General features: G+C 54.5%; 1 protein-coding gene across 1 annotated transcript; it reads left to right on the top strand.

The window, feature by feature from the left end:
* Window positions 1-13,501: 13,501 nt before the first annotated feature.
* Window positions 13,502-23,226, top strand: VSIG10L2 (V-set and immunoglobulin domain containing 10 like 2). The gene is made up of 12 exons (XM_087828764.1): window positions 13,502-13,592; window positions 15,064-15,393; window positions 15,650-15,925; window positions 17,400-17,675; window positions 18,221-18,469; window positions 19,133-19,393; window positions 20,808-21,098; window positions 21,542-21,838; window positions 22,427-22,549; window positions 22,807-22,831; window positions 22,938-22,990; window positions 23,129-23,226. The coding sequence occupies exons 1-12, from the start codon at window positions 13,502-13,504 to the stop codon at window positions 23,224-23,226; spliced, it is 2,370 nt and encodes a 789-aa protein (XP_087684890.1).
* The last annotated feature ends 1,042 nt before the right edge of the window (window positions 23,227-24,268 follow it).

The following is a 24,268-nucleotide window of genomic DNA, read 5'->3' as shown; positions in this document are numbered from 1 at the left end:
CGTCGCTGAGCGGCTGCAGTCTCAGGCAAGGGTTTTCTCTGGCCACGAGTTTTCAAACCGCCCGCTTGAGTTTGCTCTGGTTTGGAAGCAGCTGAGGCTGTACCCACAGCCCAGAGGGCGACATGCGACCAGCGGCCCCACCTCTGGTGCAGACGCCGCCTTCAGAGATGGGAGAAAACCCTCGTTCCCGGCCCGGGGTCACCCGCAGCCAGACCAAGTGGCCAGGGTCGCCCTCCACACCCACCGAGAGCGCGAAGGAAAACCTCTAAGGCAGAAAGTTTGCCTTCTTACTGGAAGAATTTTTATTAGCCAAAGCGTTGACAAGTTTGTCATTCCCAGAATCTGCTGACACCCTCCCCCCAACCCCCTGGATTTTTAGTGCCTTCCCCCCCTCGTGGGTCGAGGCAGGAAAACTGTCTTGAACAGGCAGCGAGTCCTGTCCAAGGTGTTTGGCAGGGACTCGGGCCGGGAGAGATTTATGTCTGCTCTCTGGCACTGCCTGGGGTGAGCTCACTTAAAACAACCGAATAAATGAGTTCACTTTATCCTGTGGAGGGGAGCCGAGGGCGGCACCGTACCCAGCTGGGGTCCGCGGGGACCCCGAGGCAACGCTCATGTCTCCCTCACTTGTGCTGAGCTCAGCGTTTTTATGTCCGTCTGAGGTCATTGTAGCGAGGAGGGCAGGGGCCAGAGGCCCGTGGAAGGAATGGTGCGATGGAAACTCCGCCTGGAGCCTGGGGGGCTCAGCCGAAAGCGTGGCTCGAGGGCTTCGTGGAGGGGAGGCCTCCCTCCCGGCCTGTCCCCCAGTCAGCCGCCCGTGGACAAGAGCAGCCGGCTCCTCTAGCGACCGCCCGAGGGCTCCGCCAGGCAGGTCTCTCCAGGCTCACGGTCACAGAATATTTGTTTTCCTTTCTTGTTAGGGTCTGACTTCCCTGTGCCCCGCTGCCATTAAGACAGCCCATTAAGCCCTGGCTGGGTGGCTTGGTTGGTTGGAGCGTCGCCCAGGACACCAAAAGTCTGCGGGTTGGGTTCCTGGTGGGGAGGGATGGGGCGGGGCCTACCGATCAATGCTTCTCTTGCACATCAATGTTTCTCCCTCTCTCTCTCCCCTTTCTGTCTCTCTCTCTAAAAATCAATAAAAACATATCTTTGGTGACGATTAAAAAACAAAACAAGGCTGGGCCCATAAAGACAGGACCTATTGCTCTAGCAAAGTACCATGGGTTGGTCTAGGATGGCGTTTTTCTGGGCCTGGCAGCTCACAGGGGTTCGGTCTCAGGATTTACCCAGAGGCGTTGTTATTACCTGAAGCAGCATGATTGGAAAAGTGACAGCTGCCCCAAAGGGAAGGATGGTGCCACCTTGCCCAGGGCAGAGGGAAGCTGGCAAGACCTGTGCCTGACCGTCCCTCTCTCCCCCCTAAACTGGGACTGTCTCCCTCCTTCCAGAGCCTTCAGGCTTCAGCAGAAGGAGCAGTGGTTTTGTCTTCAGGTGGAGAACCTGAGACTGTAATGAGCCCTGACAATTCCTTAGCACTTAAAAGTAACAGAGCATGTCCCCTGGACAATAAGCGGCCTGAGGGTGGGAACTGTGCCTGCTTCCCGAGGAAAGAAGGAAGGAAGAGAGGAAGGGAGGGAGGAAGGGAGGGAGGGAAGGAAGGGAGGGAGGGAGGGAGGGAGGGAGGGAGGGAGGGAAGGAAGGAAGGAAGGAAGGAAGGAGATTCTCACAAGTCCTGGGAAATCCCATGGAGAGGTAACAAGATCATGTTATAACTGTGGGAGGGGACCCGAAAGGTGGCGGGTGGTTTGTGGGTGTAGCAGAGTTGGGACCTTACTGCGGGCCTGCATGAATCCTCCCTCTTTGGCAAAAATGGCCAAGGTGTTAAAAGAGTGATTGAAGTTTGGGCAGCACTGGTGAAGGGGAAAGATAATCTTTGAACTACGTATATATGTAAATATATCCTTAAATCGAATAATTAAAAATATAACTACTTTGATGTGCGGGCTATATTTTTTTCAACATGTGTTAAAGCATAAATATTAGTAAGACAGATAGTGTCACAGCCGGGTCACATATGAGCAGCGTCAGCATCACCTGAGCAGGTCTTAGGAGTGTGAACTCTTGGGCCTACCGTGGACCTCCTGAACCAGGAACTCTGGGAACAGGGCTCAGAAAGCTCCTTCCTCCACCCCTCCAGGGGATTCTGACACCTGCCAAAGTTTGGGCACCAGTGCACTGCCGTCTTGGACCATTCAAGCGTGTTCCCGGCCATGTGTCACTTTTGCCCGTCATGGATCCTCAGAGTCCTCATGAGCACAGAACCCATGACAGCCCAGGGTGCAGCAGCCCATAAATGTTACAGCAGACCCAGCTTTCACAGTTCAGTTAGGAAAGGCAAGAAGTGTGATGTGAGTGAACTCTCCATCAAAGAAACACCCTGAAATTTGCATATCTGTGTGTGGCTGTGAGCTTACCCTTAGCCAGAAATGCTGGCTCCTTTCTCTGCAACTCCTCAGGTCTGAATTCCAAAGTGCTGGGAGCACGTATAGCAGCCAGTTCCATTGCTCAGAGCAGCCCTGTCCAGCAGGACCTTCTGCAGTGATGGAAAAGTTCAACCTTGTGCTGGGAGACAATTCTCCATGGGTCGCTTGCATTTCTGCACATTTTTTTACGCAGAGGCCCTGAATGCCTTTTATCTGGAAACTTTTCAAGGATGTTTGTATAGCCAACAGACAGCCTTGGAAGGTAGAGTTAGTGTCTTCCTCTAGAGCAAAGAACAACATGCCTCCTACCCATTATAAAAGATGCAGATTCCCTGAACTTAGGGTTCCCACTGCATGTGCTGGTATTATCTGGCCCTCTTCATATTTGCCCTGTGGGAATTGGTGCTCGGGAAACTGGAGCAAGAAGATGCTGATACTCTGGTAGATAATAAGGTCCTTTGTCTCAGACCTGGGAGTTTCATATCTTCTGTCAGCACCCATGAAACTGGCAGATTAATTGTTAGCTTACAACTAGGGTAAAATATGAGATCCTTTGCATTTCTTACATATTGTCTAATACGTGTGGCTGTTGAGCATTCGATATGTGGCTAGTATGACTAAGAAATTGAATTTTTAGCTTTAGTTCATTTTTCCCAGCTTCATTGAGCTATAACTGACAAATAAAATTGTATATATATTGTATTTAAAGTATACAATGCAATGATTTGATACATGTATACATTGTGAAATGATTACCACAGTCAAGTTCATTAACATATTCATAACATTACATACTTACCCTTTTTTTGGTGAAAACTTTTAATAGCTACTTTCAGCAAATTTCAAGTATACAATACATTTTTATTAACTATAGTCACCATGCTGTCCATTAGATCCTCAGAACTTACCTTATAACTGAAAGTTCGTTCACTTTATCCAACAGCTCCCCAGTTCCTCCCCCCACCTCGCCCCCATCAACCAACATTCTACTCTCTGTTTCTGTGAGTTTGACTTTTTTTTCCTTTTTAAAAAATTTCCCCTTATAAGTGATACCATACAGTATTCATCTTTCTCTGTCCAACTTATTTCACTTAGCACAATGCCCTCCACATTCATCCATATTGTCCAAATGGCAGGATTTTTTTTTTATGACTTAGTTATATTCCATTATATATTTATACCACATATTCTCTATCCATTCATCTACTGATAGACACTTAGGTTGTTTCCATATCTTGGCTGTTGTGAATAATGCTCCAGTGAACATAGGAGTGCAGCTGTGTCTTTAAGATAATTTCATTTCCTTTGGATACATGGTTTACCTTTGAACAACAGAGGTTTGAACTGCATAGATCCACTTATATATGGATTCTTTCAATTGACCCTCACAGTTCAAACCCACACTTCTCAAGGGTCAACTGGCTGTTGGGAATCCATGTATGCAGAGGGCCAATTTAAGTTACATGTGGATTTTTGACTGTGCAGGCAGTCAGCACCCCTAACCCATGTGTTGTTCAAGGGTCATCTGTATACCCAGATGTGGGACTAATTTTTAAATAGCCACACATGGCTAGGGGCTACCATATTGGATCACATAGCTTCAAATATTAAAGCTGAAACTCTACCCATTAAACAATTCTCATTTCCCCTCTGCCCCATTGGTCAGGGTGCTGTGGAGGGAGAGTCTAAGTTGAGAGGGAGTTAGACTTAAGTCACCTCTAAGTTATCTTCAGTATTTGAGTTTTGAAGGTTCTGTAGCTCTAGGAAGAGAGGAATTGTGGAGAGATGCATTTTTATTTTTAATTTTTAAAATTTTTTTATTGTGTCCAGAGGGGTTTCGGGTACAGCTGAGAGACGAAAGGAAAAAGAAATTGAGTCTGAGTTTAGAGGTTGGGGATAGGGAGATGTTCCCACTGGAGGATGTATCTTTTGGGAGAGGCTTGGGGACCAGAGAGAGAAGATATGGCCTGAGAAGACAAGCAGACCAGTGGCCTTTAAAGAATTTACTCAGCCCTGTCCTTCCCTCAGCTTGAGAATATCCCCCATCTGCCCCAGGCTGGCTAGACACTCCTCTGGGCCCCTCCCAGCCCCCCAGCTCCTGCTCCTCTGCTCCCTGCTCAGAACAATCTGTTTTTTGATTGCTGGCTCAGGCCCTGCCAACAGGTCAGGTCGTATGTACCTAATCAGGAGGAGCTGGGCCTGAGGAATGATAAACGGGGTTTCTCATTTCAATAAAGTTTGTGCAGATATTGGAAACAGCTGTGGGCCTCAGCTGGCAGTGCCAGAGCCTGTGTGGAGCTGGTGTTTGGTGGAGGTGGGTTGAGATGGGGGGACACTAGGGCGGGAGTCTGAAGGTGCTTTGCCACCGACGGCTGACAAAGCCAAAGAGCTCAGTTCAGTGCTTGCTCCTGCCTGAAACCTTGGGCTTGGGGAGCCCAGGTGGGTCTGGGTCCCCCAAAGGACATTTATTTACATTCATTGTCATTGTTTCGCACAGACCACACAGATTTCTCTGCAAGTTACTTTCTCACTAACACCGTGATAGTCCAATTTATTCTGTTTCTTAAATCATGGTAAAGGATGCGTAATGCAATATTTACCATCTCAACCATTTTGGAGAGGACAGTTCAGCAGTGTTCAGTATATTTCCAGAGCCCTCTCAACTTAGACTCTCCCTCCACAGCACCCTGACCAGCGGGGCAGAGGGAAAATGAGAATTGTTTAATGGGTAGAGTTTCAGCTTTAACATTTGAAGCTATGTGATCCAATATGGTAGCCCCTAGCCAGGTGTGGCTATTTTTTATCCTGCAAAACTGAAACTCTACTCATTAAACAGCTCCTGCCTTCCCTCTGCCCCAGCCCCTGGCGACCAGTATTCTTTCTGTTTCTGTGACTTTGACGACTTCAGAGGTATCCCGAGTGGAATCATAAGCATCTGTCTTTTGTGTAATTTATTCTTTTATATACTTGCATAACATAACATTGCGAGTATTCTTGCCACCACAAAAAATGCTCTAAATCTTTTGCATGCATATTTTTTCATCCTGGGGTTTGCTAGGACAAACCGCCACGAATGACGTAGTCGGGTCGAAGCGACGCGTATTCTTAGTTCTCACGTATGTTACCAGGTCCCTTGCTCAAAAGTCTGTGGCAAAAAGTGCTGTTTCTCCCGCATCTTCTCCAGCCCTGGCTATTGTTACTCTCTTTACGTTTTGCTAGCCTGATAAATGAAAAGCGGTGGCAGGCTTTTAAAACCTGCATTTCTTTGACAACGTATTAGCCATTTGGACTTGCTCTTCCACGAGTCACCTGTTCATAGGTTTTGCCCATTTTTCTACTAGGTGATTTCTCTTTCATATATATATATACATATGAGTGTGTGTGCGTGTGTATATATATATATACATATATATATGTATATATATATATATAGTTTTTATTGATTTTAGAGGAGAGGAAAAGAGAGAGAGAAACAGAGAGAGAGAGAAACATCAATCTCCAGTATGCACTCCAGTTGCCTCCAGTATGCACTCCGACCGGGGACCAAAGCCACAACCCAGGCATGTGCTCTGACCGGGACTCGAACCCCCAACCTTTCAGTGTGTGGGACAACACTCAACTAACTGAGCCACACTGGCCAGGGCCAGACGTTAACTCTTTATCAGCAGCATTTTCTCTGGTTTACAATTTGTCTTCTGACTTTGTATGTTATCTTTCCTCCTTCTAAAATTTAAACATTTTCTGTCTATCTTTTCCCCCGTAGCTTCTGGATTTTCTGTTTTGTTTAGAAAAATCTCCTCAAACCTAGGTTGTATAAATATTCTCCTAATTTTTTTATTAAATTATTTTAAATATTTAAATTGTTTTAAATATTGTTTAAAATTGTTTTAAATATTTGCCTATGAAATTGTTTAAATATAAAACAATATTTAAATTGTTTTAAATATTTAAATTTAAATACATTTAAATCTTCCATCTATTTGAAATCTAGTTCTAATAACTTGTGAGGTAGAGAGCTTAACCTTGTTCTGCAGACAGATAGCCAGTTGTTCCCATACAGTTTGTTAAATAAACTACCCTTTGACCCCACTGGCTTGAAATACTGCTTTTATTGTATATTATCCTACAGTCCAACACACTGGGATGTGTTCCTGGGCCTGGCTCTAATTCCATCCCATAGATCAATTTATCTTGTCCTTTGCCCTTAATATATGATTTGATCACAGTGATTTATAGTTTTCCTGGGGCCACTCTTACCTAACATTCTTTCACTGCTGTTGTTTCCATCACCATGATACAAATTCCTTCCAGCTGTCGGAGCCTGGGAACGTCAGTAACTCTGCAACAAAAGCCAGAGTAAGTTCGAGAAGGCCTCCCACATGCCCTTGCAGGAACCGACCAACGCAGAGGCCCGACGATGATATTAGATGAGCACCTACTATGTGCTTGGCACTGCTCTTTCCACTAGAGCTGGGCCGGAAGACAGTGACGAACACTTGAAGGTTCTTGCTTCTCGGCTCCAGGCCTGTCCTCTCTGCATGGCTTTGCGATGCACTGGCCCCCCATTTCTGTGTTGCCATATGCTTCCTATTAGAGTCTCCCAGTCGGGGCCACTAGGGGGAGGCTGCAGGCCGGAGGAGGAAGGGTGGACATGCTCTTGCCTGTTTCCCTCCCTGTGCTCCCCGTAAGCGAGCGTCACCCCACAGCAGCAGGCCCCTCCTGAAGCAGCAGCTGAACCCAGTTTATAGTTTTTTCAACACTTGCAGCTTCAGCATCCACCCCACACCCCCACACCCCTGCCCCAGAGACCCCAGCCCTAGCTGGCAGGCACCCTGTCCTCAGAGGTCTGGGTTCCAGGCTCTGATCCCCTTCTCAAAATGTCATTGAGTCCTTGCGCCCTGGTGCTTTGGTTTCCCCAGCCCCGAGAGGGGGGCTGCTCTGCAGCTGCGGCCTCCACGGTGCCTGAGCATGCTTCTGTTACCCTTCCGTCACCTAATTAACAACTTTATACCTAGTTATCAATCCTTTATATTAAATTCTTTCTTTTCAAGTAACTGGAGTGGTTTCTGTCTCCTGATCGGCCCGGACTGACACAGGTAATGAGGGGCTGAGGGCGGCTTCTCTTGGCCGCCCTGCAGAGAGGTCCCCTCCCGCCTCCATTCCCAGAATTATTTGGCTGCTAGTCGCCAAGGAGACTGCTGACAATTTCCAGTTGCCAAGCCTCCCCCTGGAGCTCTGCAGAGACATTCCGGAAACTCCCTACTCCCTCCTGCTCCGAGCCAGGGAACTTGGAGAATCTAGCCAGGTTGGGGGCTGGAGGGGGGGGTACTGGGAGCGAGGAGAGGGGGGCAGACCAGGCCAGAAGACAGGGAGAGAGAAGAAAGGTTTCCTTGGGCCCTGGCTTCCTCCACCCATCTCAGATGCCCGGCCTGGCTCCGGTAGCCCTGGGCACACTGACACCCGCTGGGCCCAGCCAAGGCCAAGTTCTTGAACCAGATCCTCAACTACAGAAAACAGTCCTAACACTGTCACTCTGCACATGGCAGAAGCCCCAGTGCCAGCTGGGCAGGCAAGGGCCTGGGCCCTATGCTGAGGGAGGGACCCCTGCCAGTCCCAGCAGTCCTCTCCCTGGGGCAGCAATCCACACACCTAACTGTGCTGAGGCCCAGGCTCCAGTCTGCCTCATATAAATAATAGCAGCAACACTGATGATAATAACAGCAGCGAGGCAGGCGTGACTGTCACTCTATGAACTCAGGTGTGTGCGCCTGTTCCTTCATTTTCCTTAAAACCAGAGTGGACTCCCTTACTGGGGCCCTTGCCCCTCCCAGGCTCCCACCAGATCCAGGGGGCTCGTGAGGCACCAATGCCAGGGAGAAGCTCTGACCATGGGTCCCTCACAGGTGCTGCTGACCTTCTCAGGGTTCTGGCCTTTGGGGGCTCTCCACTTCTCTGCCTTGTGAGGTTCATGCTCTCCCAGGGACCGAGGGACCCAGGGACCTCTGACCTGTCCCCAAACTTGGAGACACCCCTTCCTCTCCACTCTAACTGCCTCCGAAGGCACCCTCCTTTCTCCTCCTTGCCACTTCCTCCAACAACGCCCAGCACAACCTGTCAATGAGCTCAGCTTTTACAAACTGAGAAGTGTTAACTTGGATGGGAAGCAGGTTTTGCTCCAAAAAAATCCCCGCAGCCACGAGGAACTGAAGATCTGGTTAAATATAGAAACATTGTCTTACATAATCACAAAACTGTGATCATATAAAATTAACAATTTTCTAATATTATCCAATAAACAATGTGTCTCAATTTAAGGGGGAAAACTGATACTTGGGTGGATAAGTTACTTGTTTGGTGTCACTCAGCTACTGGGCAACTGAGTCAGGACCTGAATGCTGATCCCGTCCCCAGGTGGACTCTCCCCTCACCGCCCTCTTTGCACAGTGGTACATTTTCACTCCTCTCCGACTGTCCACCCTCCGGCTCTCACAACAACCCTGAGAAGCGGCCGGGGAGCATTACAGCCACATGTTTAACTGATCTGGAAACAGAGGCCCAACGGCGTGTCTTGCCCACGGTGGCCGGGGAAGGACTGACTGTGAAAGGGCTCCCAGAACCTTAAAGCAGATGGAAGGAGGGCAGTTACCAGGCAGAGCTGGAGCAGAAGCCGGCCTCCTGCCCTGGGGCCTCCACAGCCACAACGTGGCCTCAGCCTCCCAGCCTCCCAGCCTCCCAGCCTCCCCTTCCTTCCTCTCCTGGTCCCCAGTCTTTCTTCACCCCTCCATCTAGGACCTCACTCATCTACTCACTTCCTCCACGGAGCAGTTAGCGGAGTGGAGTGCCCGAGCAGTGACCCCGGCCAGGCCCTCGGCCCTCTTGCCTCCTCCCCCACTTCTCAGCCACAAAAGCAGCAGGAGCCATGTCGCCTGGGCTGCTGGGCCTCGGCCGTTTCCTCTCCAGCCCTCGGCTCATCTGCTGGGGTTCCCGAGGGCCTACGCTTGGCCTCCAACAAGGCAACGTGGACACACATGGAAAAGCCATTTGTTTTTCAGGAGCATCTGCTTCCTCCGCTCCGGCCCAGCTATTCCCATCCTTTCACATCCTGCTCCTCCAGAAGCCTGGGCTTCCAGAACCATGGCTCAGATGTCACAGCAGGCAGGAGAGCTGGGTGAACCCCACAGCGCGAAGGGAGGGCCCTGCGGGTCGGCTCAGAGAAGGGGAGGTGAGCGCCAGGCAGGAGGAGGCCGGACCGGAGGCACCTGGCCCCGAGTTTGACACATGGGACTCACAACTGCCCATCGCCAAGCAGAAGGTTCCCAGAAACCTGGACATCGCTGCCGCCACAGCTCTCCCTGGTCAAAGACTGAGGCCACGGGCCGCCGGCTCCCGCCCGCCTCCGCACGGGCCTGTGCGGGGGCCTGGAAAGCAGCGGAGTGACCGTGCCCAGTGGCCAGGAAATAAATGTCAACTAGTGGGACAAACAAAACTCTAGCATAGCAGGTAACTGAGCCTTCTTTTCAGAGAGAAGGAACGGAGCAGTTCCGCAGGCCCCTGCCCTCTGGAGTCAACACAGCCTCGGGCGGGTGGGGACAACTGGAGAGCGACCGAGGTGGGGAGGAACCTGGGACATGGGAAGTCAGGCTGCCGGGAAAGTGCAGAGAGTCTGAGCCTATGTCAGACGTGGGGGCAGGGCCCTCGGGCAGCCCCGGCTCACAGAGCACTGCCCGCAGTCAGCTGCCGAGTCGTTTCTTAGGCGCAGGGAGAGGGCTGGGCTGCTGTTCGGCGCGCGGGCTGACTTGCATTTGGAGAGGGATGGGAATGATCCTTAAAGCTCCAGGGGAACTCGGGCCCCAGGGTAGGGGTGTGAGGGAGGCGAGTTCCAGTTCAACCTGAACAGAAAGAGGTCAAGAACACACATTTATCGAACGTGTACCATGTGCTAGGCGCCTACGGGTGCTTGATAGGTGCGGTTGCATCCTCTGTGTCCCTAACGCGCGAGGTTGTTGTTAAAGACGAGGGCGATGTAGCTTAGAGAGGGGACGCTGCTTGCCCAGGCCGTGCGGCTAGTGCCACGCCTGCCAGTGTGGGTCCCTGGGAAAGGCTGAGGCCGGTCTCTCCAGGAGGCTGCAGGGGGGCCTCCTGTGCCACAAGGGAGGTTCCAAGGACCCATTCAGAGCCCTCAGCCTTGTTCTCCAAAATGTCACCTCAAACCTCTGGATGTTCAAGTCCATCCTTATAATTCCTCTTTCCTGAGTTTAGCTGAGAGGCCACTCAGGGTTGCTCCCACTTTCTAGGTTGTCGCAAAGAAATGAGAATGCAGGTGCTGGTGTGAGCCCCTGGGACCCAGGTGGGCTGTGGGCAAAGGAGCTCACAGGGCCTGAGCAGGAGGGGAGATGAGGAGCACTGAGCATGCCCAGAGCGGGTGCAGCACCAGGCCCGGCTTGGCTGCTGCTCCTTGGCAAAGAGGGGAGGAAGCTCGGCGCCCTACCATACGCAGCACGGTGCCTTGCACTTAATAGATGCTCAAGAAATGATTGCTGAATTGTTGACATTCTTCAGGTCAAGGGGCACATGTAATTTTAATAGGCAGGTGCTATAGATGCATAACCTCATTTATTCTTCTTAAGAAAAAATCATATAAGAAACGGAAGCTCAGAAGGGATAAGTAGCATGCTAACATCACACAGTAATAAAGAGACGAAGCTGTGTTCTGACCACTGTACTCTCTCGTCTCTCCTGGCCCCAAGCTCCCACGGCAGCAGAGACAGGAGCCTTGGGCCTGTTCTCCTACTCCCGTTGTGCTCCCTCTTCCTTCTCAGGGGGGGCTGCAGCTCTGCCTGGCAGAGCCAGGTTGCAGGATCGGGGGTCCATTCACCTCTCTGATGGTTAACTTACTGGTGAACTTCACTAGGCCACGGTGCCCAGATATTTGGTTAAACATGATTCAGGGTGTGTCTTTGAAAGTATTTGTGAATGAGATTAATACTTGAATCTGTGGACCCAATAAAGCAGATTGCCCTCCCCAACGTGGGTGGGCCTCATCCAATCAGTGGAAGGCCTGGATAGAACAAAAAGGCCAACCTTCCCCCAAAGATGAGGCAACTCCTCCGGCCTGATTGCTTTGAGCTGAGACTTTGGTATTTCCTTCCTTTGGACTAGAACTGAGATATCAGCTCTTCATGGATGTCCAGCTTGCCAGCTTTCTAACTGGAGCTTATACCTTCAGTCCTCCCCGGTCTCCAGCATGCTGACTGTAGATCGGGGAACCTGCCAGCCCCCATAACCATGTGAGCACTTTCTTACCATATGTCTTTTTCTATATATACACACATTCTATCGGTTCTGTTTGTCTGGAGAATCCTCTCTAATACACCTCCCTCTCCGACTCTCCCTCCCAAGGTCTCCCTTGCTAAGGAGACAGACACAGTGGGCTGAGAAGCACCTCCTAGTCCGCTATTACCCTGGTGCTCCTGGGTAAGAAGGTGCTAACTCCGCAAGCAGAATATACTAACTCCAGGGCCAGCACAGACGCTTGCTGGAGCCAGAGAATCCTTTAAAGTTTTCCCAGTTCACCTGCCTGATTCTCACATTTGCTCTAGAGACGGGGCTGCTGCCCACCGAGAGGTAAGTCAGCCGTCTAATCCCCATTCTTTGCTCCCAAAGGAACATCTCATGGAGTTCTGAGGATATTCCGTTGGGGGGGCCATGTGTCCTGGACAATAGGGTCGGCCAAACGTGTGTCAGCCCCACTTCATGAGAGCCTGAGCCCCAGTGACCGTCTGCCATTCTGCTTAAAGCCCAATGGGGGCTCAAGATCCTAAGGAGGGCGCGGAGGGTCCTTGGCCGCGGGTTGCGTGAGAGTGGGACAGATGCCTAGCCACAGTCTTAGGGCAAGTGAGAAGCCGAGGGTGCCCTAGTGAGCACCTCTGGGCGCAGGAGGGGCCCGAGCTCTGAAGTCTCCTGTCCCTGCTCAGCCCCGATGAACCTGACACCAGACACCAGATCCCTAGTCTCACTGGGGTCTAGGATCCTCACCCTCCCAACCTGCCGCCAGAGGATGGAAAACTCTGACCTCATCTCAAGCTGTCACTCGAAAACTGCTAGGGAAGCAGGACATGGAGAGGGAGAGGGAGAGAGAGAGCGAGCTGGGATCCAGAGAGCCCTGGTCGGGAGGACTCCAGCTCCGGGTCCAGCCTGTGTAGGTCAAATCCAGATAGGAGCAGGCATGAGGGTGCGCCAACTACGTGCTAGTGCTGTGCACGTGTGTGTGTATTTTATCAAGCATATCTAAAAGTATATAAAAAAATGCATGTACAACTTGATGAACGGTAACCCCTACTCCAGTCAAGAAATAAGACATTACTAGCACCCAAGAAGCCCCCCCATATGCTAATGTAAGCTTTTCATTTAATATTCACAATAATCTTTACAAGAAAGAAGATGTTACTATCCCCATTTCTCTGAAAAAAACGAAAGCTTGTAGAGGCTCGGAAATGTCCTAATGTTTCGCAGTTCATGGGTCAAACCCAAACTGGAGTTTTCTGATTCCAGAGCTCCTTCCCAGCTCCACTTGCCTCTCCTAACAAGACACGAGGCAAGCAGAGGGGACAAAGGCCCTAAAGGTGGGTTTGAACCTCAGGATCCCTGTGGGGGCCCTGTATGGGGCAGGTGGCTGAACTCGACGAGGCTGGGCCTTTTTCAGCTCTATGTCAGTGACTCTCTAATTTTATCATGTCATAGAATAAAAACGCGGGAACTCGGGGTCCTCCCTAGGTGTGTGCCCAGCCAGGTCTTGCCTTCCCCACCTCTGCATTATGGATGCAGTGAATCATCTGGTAAATAATTCACCTGCAATCAGGGCAGTGAGGGTAACGGGAGACTGGGGGCGAAGGTGTTGGGAGGGCTGAGGTTGGCAACCTGAGCCAGAACCCCATCCTCCCAGGGCTGGGCTTTGCTCTGTGGAGACGGAGCCCAAGATTCAGGCAGGCTCTGTCTCAGACGGGCAGCCACCCCGGGCGATGGGGGTGGCGGAGAGTCAGCAGGCCCCGCGTAGACCACCCAGCCTCCTGCTGCTGACGGCCTTCTGCCTTCTGCATCTGGGGGCCTCAGGTGAGCGATTCTCAGCCCACCCTGCCCAGTGGCCGTTCCCACTCCCATCCCACTCTTTCCTCCTGCTTCTTCCTCAGGGTCCCTCTTTCCCACTCGCATAGCCGTTCAGGGAAGTCCATCGACGTCGCTGACCTGCCTGACCTTAGCCAGCGCGCTCTGAGCAGCCGAGGCCGTCGGGGGGGAGGCCGGGCCAGAACACAGCGCTCTGCGTTACCTTAGCAGCCGGGGTGTCCTGGGGGCCTCTGCCCGGCTGTGAGGGCAGGAGTGACATGGCCAGATCGGTTCCATCAAGTTTGCCCCAAGCCAGGTGGTCGTCAGGGCGCCGACAGCTGGTGGGATCGGAAAGAACAAGTTTCTGGGTTCTTTCCCTTCTTGGGAAAGAATTTTGCCTTTGATCCCTTCCCTCCGACGGTCTCCTCCCTGGAGAAAGCGATAGCAGCCGGGAGAATCTCAGACGGGGGGTCAGACAGACGGGGCTCCACGCAGCTCTGCCACCTACTGTGTGGTTTGGACCAAGCGATTTCGTGTTTCAGAGTCTCAGGGGATGCTGTTATTGTAACGATTAAGGTCTGCAGGTAATGAGGGAAGAGGCCAGGACAGGGCCTCACACTCAGCAAAGGCAGGCTGGTGTGATTTCTTTCTGTGGCTCAGTTTCCTCTGACGCACTTACTTTAATCCCCATTTGCTGGGGCTGTCAGCACTTTGGAGAAACCTGGCCACAGGGGCAGGAGAACACACGGGGCTCGGGCAGATGCTGGGGTTCCGTGCCAGCCTCGGCAGCCTTACCCCGTGATGACTAGCTAATGTCGGACTCTCCGACAGACTGAAAGCTCCATGGGAGTCACTATAGGGTGGCTCATTTGTCATTGTGATCCTGGTGCCTGGCACAAGGCAGGCACTTTATAATTTAAACAGCTGACAAGTGAATAGATGCTGGGCGGGCCGACCCAGGCAGGTGTGGTCTTTCCTTTGCTGGTGGGTCTGGAACCCCCTGGAGTCCTTGCACCCAGGAGCTTGGATGGCCAGTGGCCACACAGTTCTCCTGACCCTCGAGGCGTCATCTGGCTGATCATCAGATCAACTTCTGGACACTTGTTAGAAATACAAGTGCTTGGTGCTGACGCCCTGGAGATTCTGACTATAGTTTGGAATGAAGCCCAGGAATCTGTGTTTTTATCAAGCTTTCCAGATAGTCCAATGGCCCGCGAAGGTGGGAACCTCTGCTCCAGTCCATTCCCTGATCTCGGTCAAAGACCCCCCAGCCTGCCACTCCTATGGCACAGCCCAGCAGGAGGCTGCAGGCTCCCCCAGAAACCATCTCTGCCTCCCCCAACTCCAGCCGGGCTTCTGCTATCTTGCGCACCCCTGCCCAGTCCGCCCGACTGCAGAGCGGGAACGGCGGCCCTGAGGACGGAGGGGAAGCAGGAGAACCCAGTACAGCTCAGATGTCCTGCTTTGTCTCTGTCCCCAGGGCAGCCCCATGAGGAGGTGGCATCCATCCAGGGAGTGAGGGGTGGCTCCGTGGAGCTGGCCTGTGGCTCCCCACCTGCCCCCCTGGTGGTCTTCTGGAGCTTCACCCCCCTGGGCTCGCTGATTCCCCGGCCTGTGGCTGTCACCAATGGAGCAGAGTTCAAGGTGGAGGCCGGGGCCTCGGCCCTGGGGACCGTGAGCCTGCAGAACAGCAGCCTGGTGCTGGGGGAGCTGCGGGAGGGTGCCCGCGGCCGCTTCCTGTGCCAGGCCCTGCACGCGACCGGAGGCTGGCTGCACACCGCCTACTCCCACTTCAGCCTGGCCGTGCTCGGTGAGGCCTTGCTGGGGGCTTTGGCCTGAGCCACTGCGAGTGCTGCTTTGCACCCTTCGCATGTGCTGCCAGCGTGGGCTGTGTCCTGAGCGCCCGGGTTCTGCAAGGCCTGTGGCCACGGGACAAGGAAGCCTGGGGAGCTCGGGAACCCAGTGGGCAGGCCAGCCCCCAGCTAGCAAGGGGTGGGTCACTGACACAGCCGGTCACAGCCTGGTTCTGCGATGACAAACACAGAGCCTCTTCTTTTTCTGGCCAGTGCCTGTATCAAAGCCTCAAGTGCGGCTGAGCAAGCCGTCCCCAGTGGAGGGGACATCTGTGGTGGCCACGTGCGCAGTGCGGGAGGGCACAGAGCCCATGAGCTTTGCCTGGAAGCATCAGGCACCCCGAGGCCCCGAGGAGGCCCTGGTGGGGGTCACAGAGCAACAGCTCCAGCTGGACCCTGTCAATCGGACACACCTGGGCTGGTACGTGTGCAGTGCACACAACGCAGTCAACCAGCTGAGCAGTGACGGAGCCTTCCTGGACGTCATCTGTGAGTCACACAGGTGTGGGGGAAGGGAGTCAGGGCTGGCAACCACCCACCCACCCTAGCTCGGCCCCCAGGACTGCCCCAACCTTGGGCACTGCACCCACTGGTGCCAAATGGGGCTCCAGTACACGGGGGCTTAACCTTGTCCAGGTCATGGGCCCTCCTCCCGGGAAAATGTGCATAGATTCGTAGTCACAGTTTTACCCACAGTAAAGGGGTGGCCCAGAAAGTCTGCCTTTGGGTTAAGCCTCAAGGACTCTCAGGCACCATCTGAACCTGAGAAAACAGGGAGGGGGCGCTGTGGGAAGAGAGGGCAACAAGCTGGCCCAAGAGCAACTTCTGAGAGCAAACAAGGATTATTTTCAGAACATACAAAGAACTCCAAAGCAGCCAGTGAGGAGGGGGTAGCCAGCTAGGCAAAAGCGGACAACAGGCCAGGACAGTCATTTCAGGAAAGAGGGGAACACAGGGCACTAATGAACTGAAAGGAATCAGCGTTTGTGGGAAAGGTGAAGACTAGGTGGTTTGGAGCAGCGCTGTCCAGCGTGGGGGCCACGCGTGGCCTCGAGCACGCGAGACGTGGCCGAACCAAACTGAGATGAGCTTGCAGTGTAAGATGCACAGTGGATTTTGAAGACTTCGTCCAAAGAAAGACTATAAAATAGCTCATCAATAACTCTTATATTAATTATACACTGAAATGATAATATTCTGGATGTACTCCATTAAATAAAAATTATTAAAATTATTAAAACCTGTTGATGTTTTTGCTTGGTGGAGTTAGGGGATCTTGTCTCTTGAATACCTGGCTAACCGGAGATTTTAAAATCTGTGGCTCCCATGTCTACTGGACAGCGCTGGCCTAGAGGGTTCAGGGAGCAGGGACGGACAGGGTCCTGTCTGTCTTGGAGGAGGTGGCTCGTGGGAATTGTGAGTTGAGGGCTGTGGAGGAGACGGGTGAACAGTTCTCGGGAAAGATGCAGAAGCAGAACGGAGGCAGCAAAATAAGTGAGTCCTCTCCAGGAGTCAGGGAGAAAGAAGACACGGGGGAGAGGGGAAGGCGGTGGCCCACAGAAGCGGAAAGCGCTGGCTGCTGGGATCGCGCTCAGGGCACCTTCCCGCCCTGTTCCCTCCCCCTCCCGTCTAGAGGGACCAAGTGAGCCAGTCCCGAGAACCCCTCACACCAGGCCGTGTGGGGGGGCTGGGCGCCCTGCCTACCCAGCTCTCGCCTGTCCCCCACCTCAGCCCAGCCCACCCCTCCCTCAGGGAAGCCTCTCGGAGTCACAGGAGCCCCCTGGGCCACCACAGCCTGGGGGCTCACTCCGCAGACCCCGATCCCCTGCACTGGACTGCGCCTGGGGCCCCTGCACTCTGGTCCCTCAGAGGCCTAAGCATAGTGGTTGCCGCAGCTGTAAATTCAGCAGTGGGTGAAGGAACGAAGACTGGGGAGGTGTGACAGGCTTTCCCTGCCCTCCAGATGGTCCAGACAGTCCTGTGATCACCATGGAGCCACCGGGCTTCACTGAGGGGGGTTTTTGGGCCCCTGAGAAGGAAGAAGTGACTCTGAGCTGCCTGGCTGCATCCAACCCCCCCAGTCACTATGCGTGGCTCCGGGACCACACTCAGGTCCACACCGGGCCCACCTACACCATCGGCAGCGCCAGCCGCACCCACACAGGCCTGTATACCTGCCTGGCCCACAACAGCCGCCTGGACACCCGCACACAGGCTGCCGTCCAGCTCACCGTCTACTGTGAGTGTGGGGGGGGCCCTCCCCCGGAGCCTCCGCGGGCCTGGGCTCTGGGAAATACAGGCGCCCTGTGCGGAATGGGGCAGAAGCAGGGGGCAGGCAGGTCCGGGAGGCCAAATGGGGTTGCAGAGCAGGGAAAGAGGCTAAAGAGCCATGGGACGGGGCTGGGAGAGGGGCACCCCATTCCAAGTGGCTGTTCCCAGGGTCCCCAGGACTGGGCTGAGGCACAGAGAAGGGCAGGGTAAGGACAGTGAGACAAAGTAGCCAGGCAAAGATGACAATGGGACATGGGAACACGTCCCTGCTGGGGCTTCCGTGGAAGCCCCTGGGGTTGCCCAGTGAATTCTGACCTCCTGCCCAACTCCCACACCACCGCTCCTTGACCTGAGAGCTCAGCCTTCTGCTCACCAGCCCCCCAGAGGGAGTGGCCTGTCCCTGCGCACCCACTTCTCCCTGCTCCCCCACACTGACACCTCGGCCCCCCAGAGGTGTCGGTGCGTTGGCAGTGTGGCCTGGTCCAGCCCCACCTGAGCCCACTTGTCCCCCAGATCCCCCCGAGGGGCGGCCCTCCTGTGCAGTGCTCCCCACGCCCGGGGCTGTGACTCTGGTCTGCACCTGGCCTGGGGGGCTTCCAGCTGCCCAGCTGCAGTGGGAAGGGCCCCGGGGAAATGGCCCTACTGCCCTCAGCAATGTCACCTGGAGTCACGCCGCCACCCAGCTGCCCAACAGCAGCGTCTTCACCTGCACCAGCCAGCACCCAGCCCTGGCCCTGCCTGCCGTCTGCAGGATCACAGTGTGTGAGTGGACGGGGGAGATAGGGCTCTGACATTTAGGGGTCAGGGGAGAGGACAGAGGGGCCCTGGGACCTGGGTGGGGCTCCAGACCACAGACTCTGAGACTTGCCATGTAACAAAGAGGTGGCGGCACTCAGCCCAGACCCTACATCCCTGCTTCTTCCCACCCAGTCTGGTCTCCATCTACCTGGTGGCCTGTCCTTGGTTCAGGCTTGGGGACCCTGACACTCTCCTAACTGCCCCCAGCCTCCAGGGGCAGCAGGCTCTCGCCCTCCTGTGCTCTCCCTCTCCTGCTCTATTGCATGTTGGTCTCGAACTTTGCCTGTGACTCTCTCCGCATGGGAAGCTCCTATCCATGTACCAAGACCAAGTTCAAACGTCATCTTGTTTTCAAACATTCTCCCTGCACCCCGATAGCTGTCTTCCTACTTATACTCCAGCATTCGTCAAACTGTATTGTAACTGTTTGCTAGTGTTTGTTCCCCACTATTTCTCTGGCACATGGTCAGCCTTCAATAAATGATGCATAAAAACATAAATGAGTTGACTGAGTAAACGGGGTAATGGGAGAGTGAAGCAATAAGTGAAGGAGGGAGGGATGGGCTAGGCCTGCTGGGTCCCTCTTCCCCCTGGAGGGTCATGCTGAGCCATTTATTCCCTCCTCAGGGGAACCCCTCCGGAGCCCCTCGTGCTGGACCATGGCCACAGCTGGAGGCCAGTTCATCATGCTGAGCTGTGAGTGGGCTGGAGGCGAGCCCCCTGCCCTGCTGAGCTGGCTGGATGGACAGCAGCAGCCTCTGGGCGGCCGCAGCTCCTCGCTGGCCATCCACCTCCTGCAGGCCCGGGGCGACCTGGCTGGCAGAGAGTTCACCTGCCAGGGCACTCACCCCCTCAGGGCCCCCGATCCCCACTGCCGGCTTCAGCTGGGTGAGCGGGGGCTAGTGACTGGGTTCTGGGACTGAAGGGAGGAGCAGCCCTTTAAAATCGGGATGAGGGGCTCTGGGGGACAGCTGTGCTGAAATGTAGAGTGAGCGAAGAGGCTGGTCACCTCACCTCCCAGGGACTCAAGTTTTTTTGATCTATAAAATCGGGGGTTTAGTCTAGGTCTGTGTGGTCCAATAAAAATATAATGTGAGCCATATATATAATTTTTTAAATGTCTTTATTGATTTCAGAGAGAGGAAGGGAGAGGGAGAGACATAGAAACATCAGTGATGAGAGTCATTGATCGGCTGCCTCCTGCACGCCCCCTACTGGGGATCGAGCCCACAACCCAGGCAGGTCCCCGACTGGGAATGGAACCGCGATCTCCTGGCTCAACCACTGAACCACGCCGGCCAGTCTATACATATAATTTTAAATTTTCTAGTAGCCACATTTAAAAAAGCAAAAAGAAATAAGCGAAATGTTTCATTCAACTCAATATATCCAATATATGATCACTTCATGTGCAATAGAAAATTTTTAATGAGATATTTTACATTTTTTTCTACTGTCTTCAAAATCCGGTGTATTTACAGTTACCGCACATCTCAGGGGTGACTGGCTGCATTCCAAGTGCTTAGTAGTCACACGTGGCTGGGCAGCACCCATCTAGCCAGTGAGGGGTCCTGCCTGCCTCATTTCCATCAATTTGCAAGAGAGATGCCTGATCGAATTCCTGACTCAAATTAATGTTTCAGGTGTCAGAGGCCTTTACCTCTCTCACTCGCTCCAGTTGCCTTTGGTCAGGCTCCTTTCTTTGTCTTCTGGCTCTGCCAGTCCCATTTATTAACTCAAGAAAAAGTTATTAAACATTGAAGTAAAAAATGTGAGAAAATCAAATAGAGGAGCCGTTTTATATATAACAATGCTCACAAAATGAGTTCCATCTCAGTCTGTAAGGCTTGGTGACCAGCCTGTTTTCAGGAGCTCTAAGAAATTCCTTGACCTGAAATATTTCCCTCCCTATTACTCAGGGCTGGAAATTCTATCAGGGGCCCACTGATACCCGGACCTCTGGGTCTTCAGGAATCAGCCCATAAAACCGAGCACGTGGTGGGAACTGAGAGGGAGGAGGCGGGGCCCCGCCTGCAGGGGGAGCCTGGGGCTGGGTGCAGAGGACATGGAGCGACACCACTATCATCTCCAAACTTGGCCCAGATGTGGTAGGAATCAGGCATAGAATGGAAGCCTGACAGAGGAGGCAGGCAGGCCCAAGACAAGCTTCGCTGTCAACTCCACAGCCCCGTCTCCTCTCTCCCCCCTCCCCTCCATCCCTGGCCAGCACCTTACCCCCAAGCCTTCCCACCAGCCCGGGGCCCAGAGGACATCTCTCGTCTTACTCTCTCTGTCCTTGTAGAAGCCCCACAGCTGGCAGTGACTAAGCTCCAGGTGTCCGTGCTGGAGGGAGAAGAGGCCTGGCTGGGGTGTGCCCTCCTGGGGGGCACACCGCCTGCCCACCTCCTCTGGCTGGGACCCCAGCGACAGCCATTGGAAGCAGGCACTTCTGGATTCATGCTGCACCCCGAGGGCGCCCAGCTCCATCTTAGCATCCAAGCTGCAGACCCGGCTCTCCACAGGGGCACCTACCAGTGTGTGGCTCGCAACGCCCTGGGCAACAGCAGTCGCAGCGTCCTGCTGGAGGTGCTGAGTGAGTGTGGGGGGTGCATTTGTGTGGCGAGGGGGATGGACACCCTCCAGCCCCATATGCCCTGCAGGTGGAAGGCACTGGAATTCCTCCTTTGGGATTTGGATGGGTCGGCTCCCTCAGGCACAGACAGGCCTCACAAACACGAACCTAGATGGCTATTGAACATGAATCATGCGCAGTCTAGAATACAGGCCAACAGAGCCCCATGCAGGCGGCATGAGCTCCTTTGCCTTGGTTCATAGATGAGGAAACTGAGGCCTAGAAATGGAAGTCTAGGGTAACACCGACCCAAACCACGCAGAACTGATCAAGTTTACACATCCCAGTCCAGGGCCTTTTCGGGCTCCCAGAAAAACTGGAACAAACTTGGGCACACAGCACACGTGCGCACACACAGTTGTGGGCGTGCACGTGTCTGCATGCGTTCCCACCCTCACCTCCAGGGTATCCAGCTCCTCCCAATGTCACCATCAGCCGCCTGACCTATGGGAGACAGCGGAGAGAGGTGCAGCTTCAATGGGCCATTGCAGGCCCGGGGAACCTGACGGGCTTCCTGGTGCAGCGGAGGGCCGGGGCTCAGGGCCCAGGAGCCGGAGCTTGGGAGACAGCAGCCGGTGACATTGAGCCCGAGAGCAGGACCCGGCGGCTGGGGGGCTTGGACCCGGGGGTGCTCTACGCCTTCCGCATCCTGGCTCTGAACCACCGCACAGCTGGACATCCCTCGGAGGGCAGGATACCAGGTGCTGGGCGGGCCCCACAAAGCTGAGCCGTGGTTCAGCCTCTTCCTGCTGGATTCCTCCATCCCCACGTCTCCTCTCCCCCACCTTCCCCCAGGTGCTTCCTCCACTTGTCTCTCCCATCCCTCCCGGGAGGCCCGGAGCCCCACCGAGGGGGGGAGCCATAGTTCAGCTTGAATCAGAAGTAGGGAAAGGGGAGATTAGCTAAGGACAGGGCCCCTCTCTGTGCCTCAGTCTCCTCTCCTGGGGCACACACGTGGGCTCGGCTTCCGCTGCCCTCTCCATCCTGGGAATTCCTCACTACATGGCGAGCTGCCAGGATAACTGGCCCGCTGCCTTCTGTGCAAAACACAGGGGGCTTGGCGGGGGCCTCCAACCTCAAAAGCACCAGGCACACAGAGCACCTCTTTCCATGGGAGAGACCCGGTCTCCAGGTGCTCTGGGCCCAGCCTTGCCCCTGGTCACCCACCTCAGGTGCAGGGGGCCCTGGCTGAGCAGGGCATTGCCTGCTCAGTACCCTATAAGCCATTGCTGCCAAGTTCAGGCCTGGCTCTAAACCTGTCCCCGGCAACCGGTGCTCTCCCCTCCCAGCGGACCCCCCCTTCAGCGCCTACCCAGCCGTGCTGGGTGCAGCAGGCACAGGAATGGTGGTGGCAACGGTGGCCTCGTTGCTGGTGTTTCAGTACGCTGCCCGGCACCCCGAGACTTTCCCCTGTGAGTGGGAACTGAAGGGGGTGGGTTCTTGACCCTAGAAGGTGGCCAGGTCTCCACCTACCTCAGGGAGCTGCAGGACACCCCCCCACCCCCGGGGGGCAGGAAATCTGGGCTCTCCGACGTGTGACATCTCCTCAGTGGGTCCAACCCTGACCTCAGGCACCGGGGCTTCCCCTCTGGGATCCTGGGCTCTAGCGTGGAGCCTGTGGGCAAGGGAGGGCTGGTGGCTCAAATGCCGTTTCCCTTTCTGTCTACAGGCCTTCGTCAGCTGCTTGTTCCCATGTGAGTGGGGGACCTGGCATTCCGGGGTCAGGATTTTCCTCTCACTGGGAAGGAAGGTTGGGAAGGTGTGGATGTCACTAACCTCACTCACCCACTTCACCTTCAGGGAGCAGAGTCACCCACCCAGGGGCTCAGCGGAAGGCCCAGGGGCACAGGCAGGTAAGCGCCAGTTTACCCCAAAGGTGACTGTAAGCAGGGCAGCCCTGAGTTTCACGCGTGACACTCGGTCTCTTGTCCTCTAAGGACAACCTGGGACACCCCTGAGGCACCTCTCCTGTGGTCATGTCTATTCTTCAGGCACTGAAACACCACCCATCACCCCGGGTTCGGGTCCTCCTCAGGAATCCACGGATACTCCAGTAAACGTCACCATCACAGTGACAGCGACACCGTGAGGCCCCGAGAGGAAGGTGCTCAGGGGAGGCAGGCGGGGTGGTGGTGGTGGAGGAGAGATCCCCTGTCACACTAGGTCCTAAAAGCAAGGTGGCTAAGACACCAAGTCCCCTTCCCCACTTAATGCCCAGCCTTTGCATCTGGTGCAAGGCCCAGGCACATGGCCCCAAATAACTTGGATACAAGGGGAGTCCTGGCCCCACCGGTGAGAGACAGAGGTGGAAGGGCGGGTAAGACACGCAGCTGGAGAGAAGACCAGCGGTGTCCGAGGGCAGAGATGACGGTGCTGGAGACAGCCTGGCGCTGCGTGAGCCAGAGCTGCAGGCCAAGCCCAAGCACCAAGCAGTTCCCAATAAATCACGCCCATGCTCTCACTACGAGGGTCATCTCAGCTGCAGCTCCCACAGGGGAGGCTGCTCCCGGGTCCAGGTGGCCCAGGTTCTCCTACTGGGAGCTAGGAGATGGGAAACGAGATGTGTAGCATGTGTTCCCTTCATTCAACTAGCGAGACACGGCCTTCTAGTTCTTTCCTCTCCACATCTCAGTTCCCTCCCCAAGGACACAAGGTTCTGTTGTAGGACCAGCTTCTCAGAGCTGGTGGCAGAGCCAGCTGCCAGGGCCTGTGTCTCTCTCCTACATTTGGTGGAGGAATATCACCGAGCCTGCAGGGGCCGAAGGGGCGGGGGTGCCACACTCCGGGAGCCCGTGCCCCCGCAGCCCCAGGGGAGCTGGCCGAGAGGGGACCAGGGCTGTTCCAGTCACACTGCGCCAGCTGCCGGCATGACTCACCGCCTCTGAGTGTGTCTGAAACCCGGCGCAACACAAATGAGTGCTTGTTCGACCAGAAGAGTCAAGACTGGGAGCTGGCTCCGCAGGGGACTCGGAGGGACAGCCGGAGCTGGAGACGGTCTGCCAGGAACAGCAGTGGCGCCGAGGGGGGGGAAGCCCCACAGACCCGAAGCTGCTTCTCAGGTTCTCAAATCTGAGACCTTATGAGAAAGGGGGTTTGGGGTTCCCTCAGAGCTCTCAGGACCCGGCTAAGGT

Source organism: Miniopterus natalensis, chromosome 20 (assembly GCF_054644295.1).
Source record: "Miniopterus natalensis isolate mMinNat1 chromosome 20, mMinNat1.hap1, whole genome shotgun sequence".
Classification (NCBI taxonomy): Eukaryota; Metazoa; Chordata; class Mammalia; order Chiroptera; family Miniopteridae; genus Miniopterus; species Miniopterus natalensis.
This window is presented reverse-complemented; position numbering and strand designations above follow the sequence as displayed.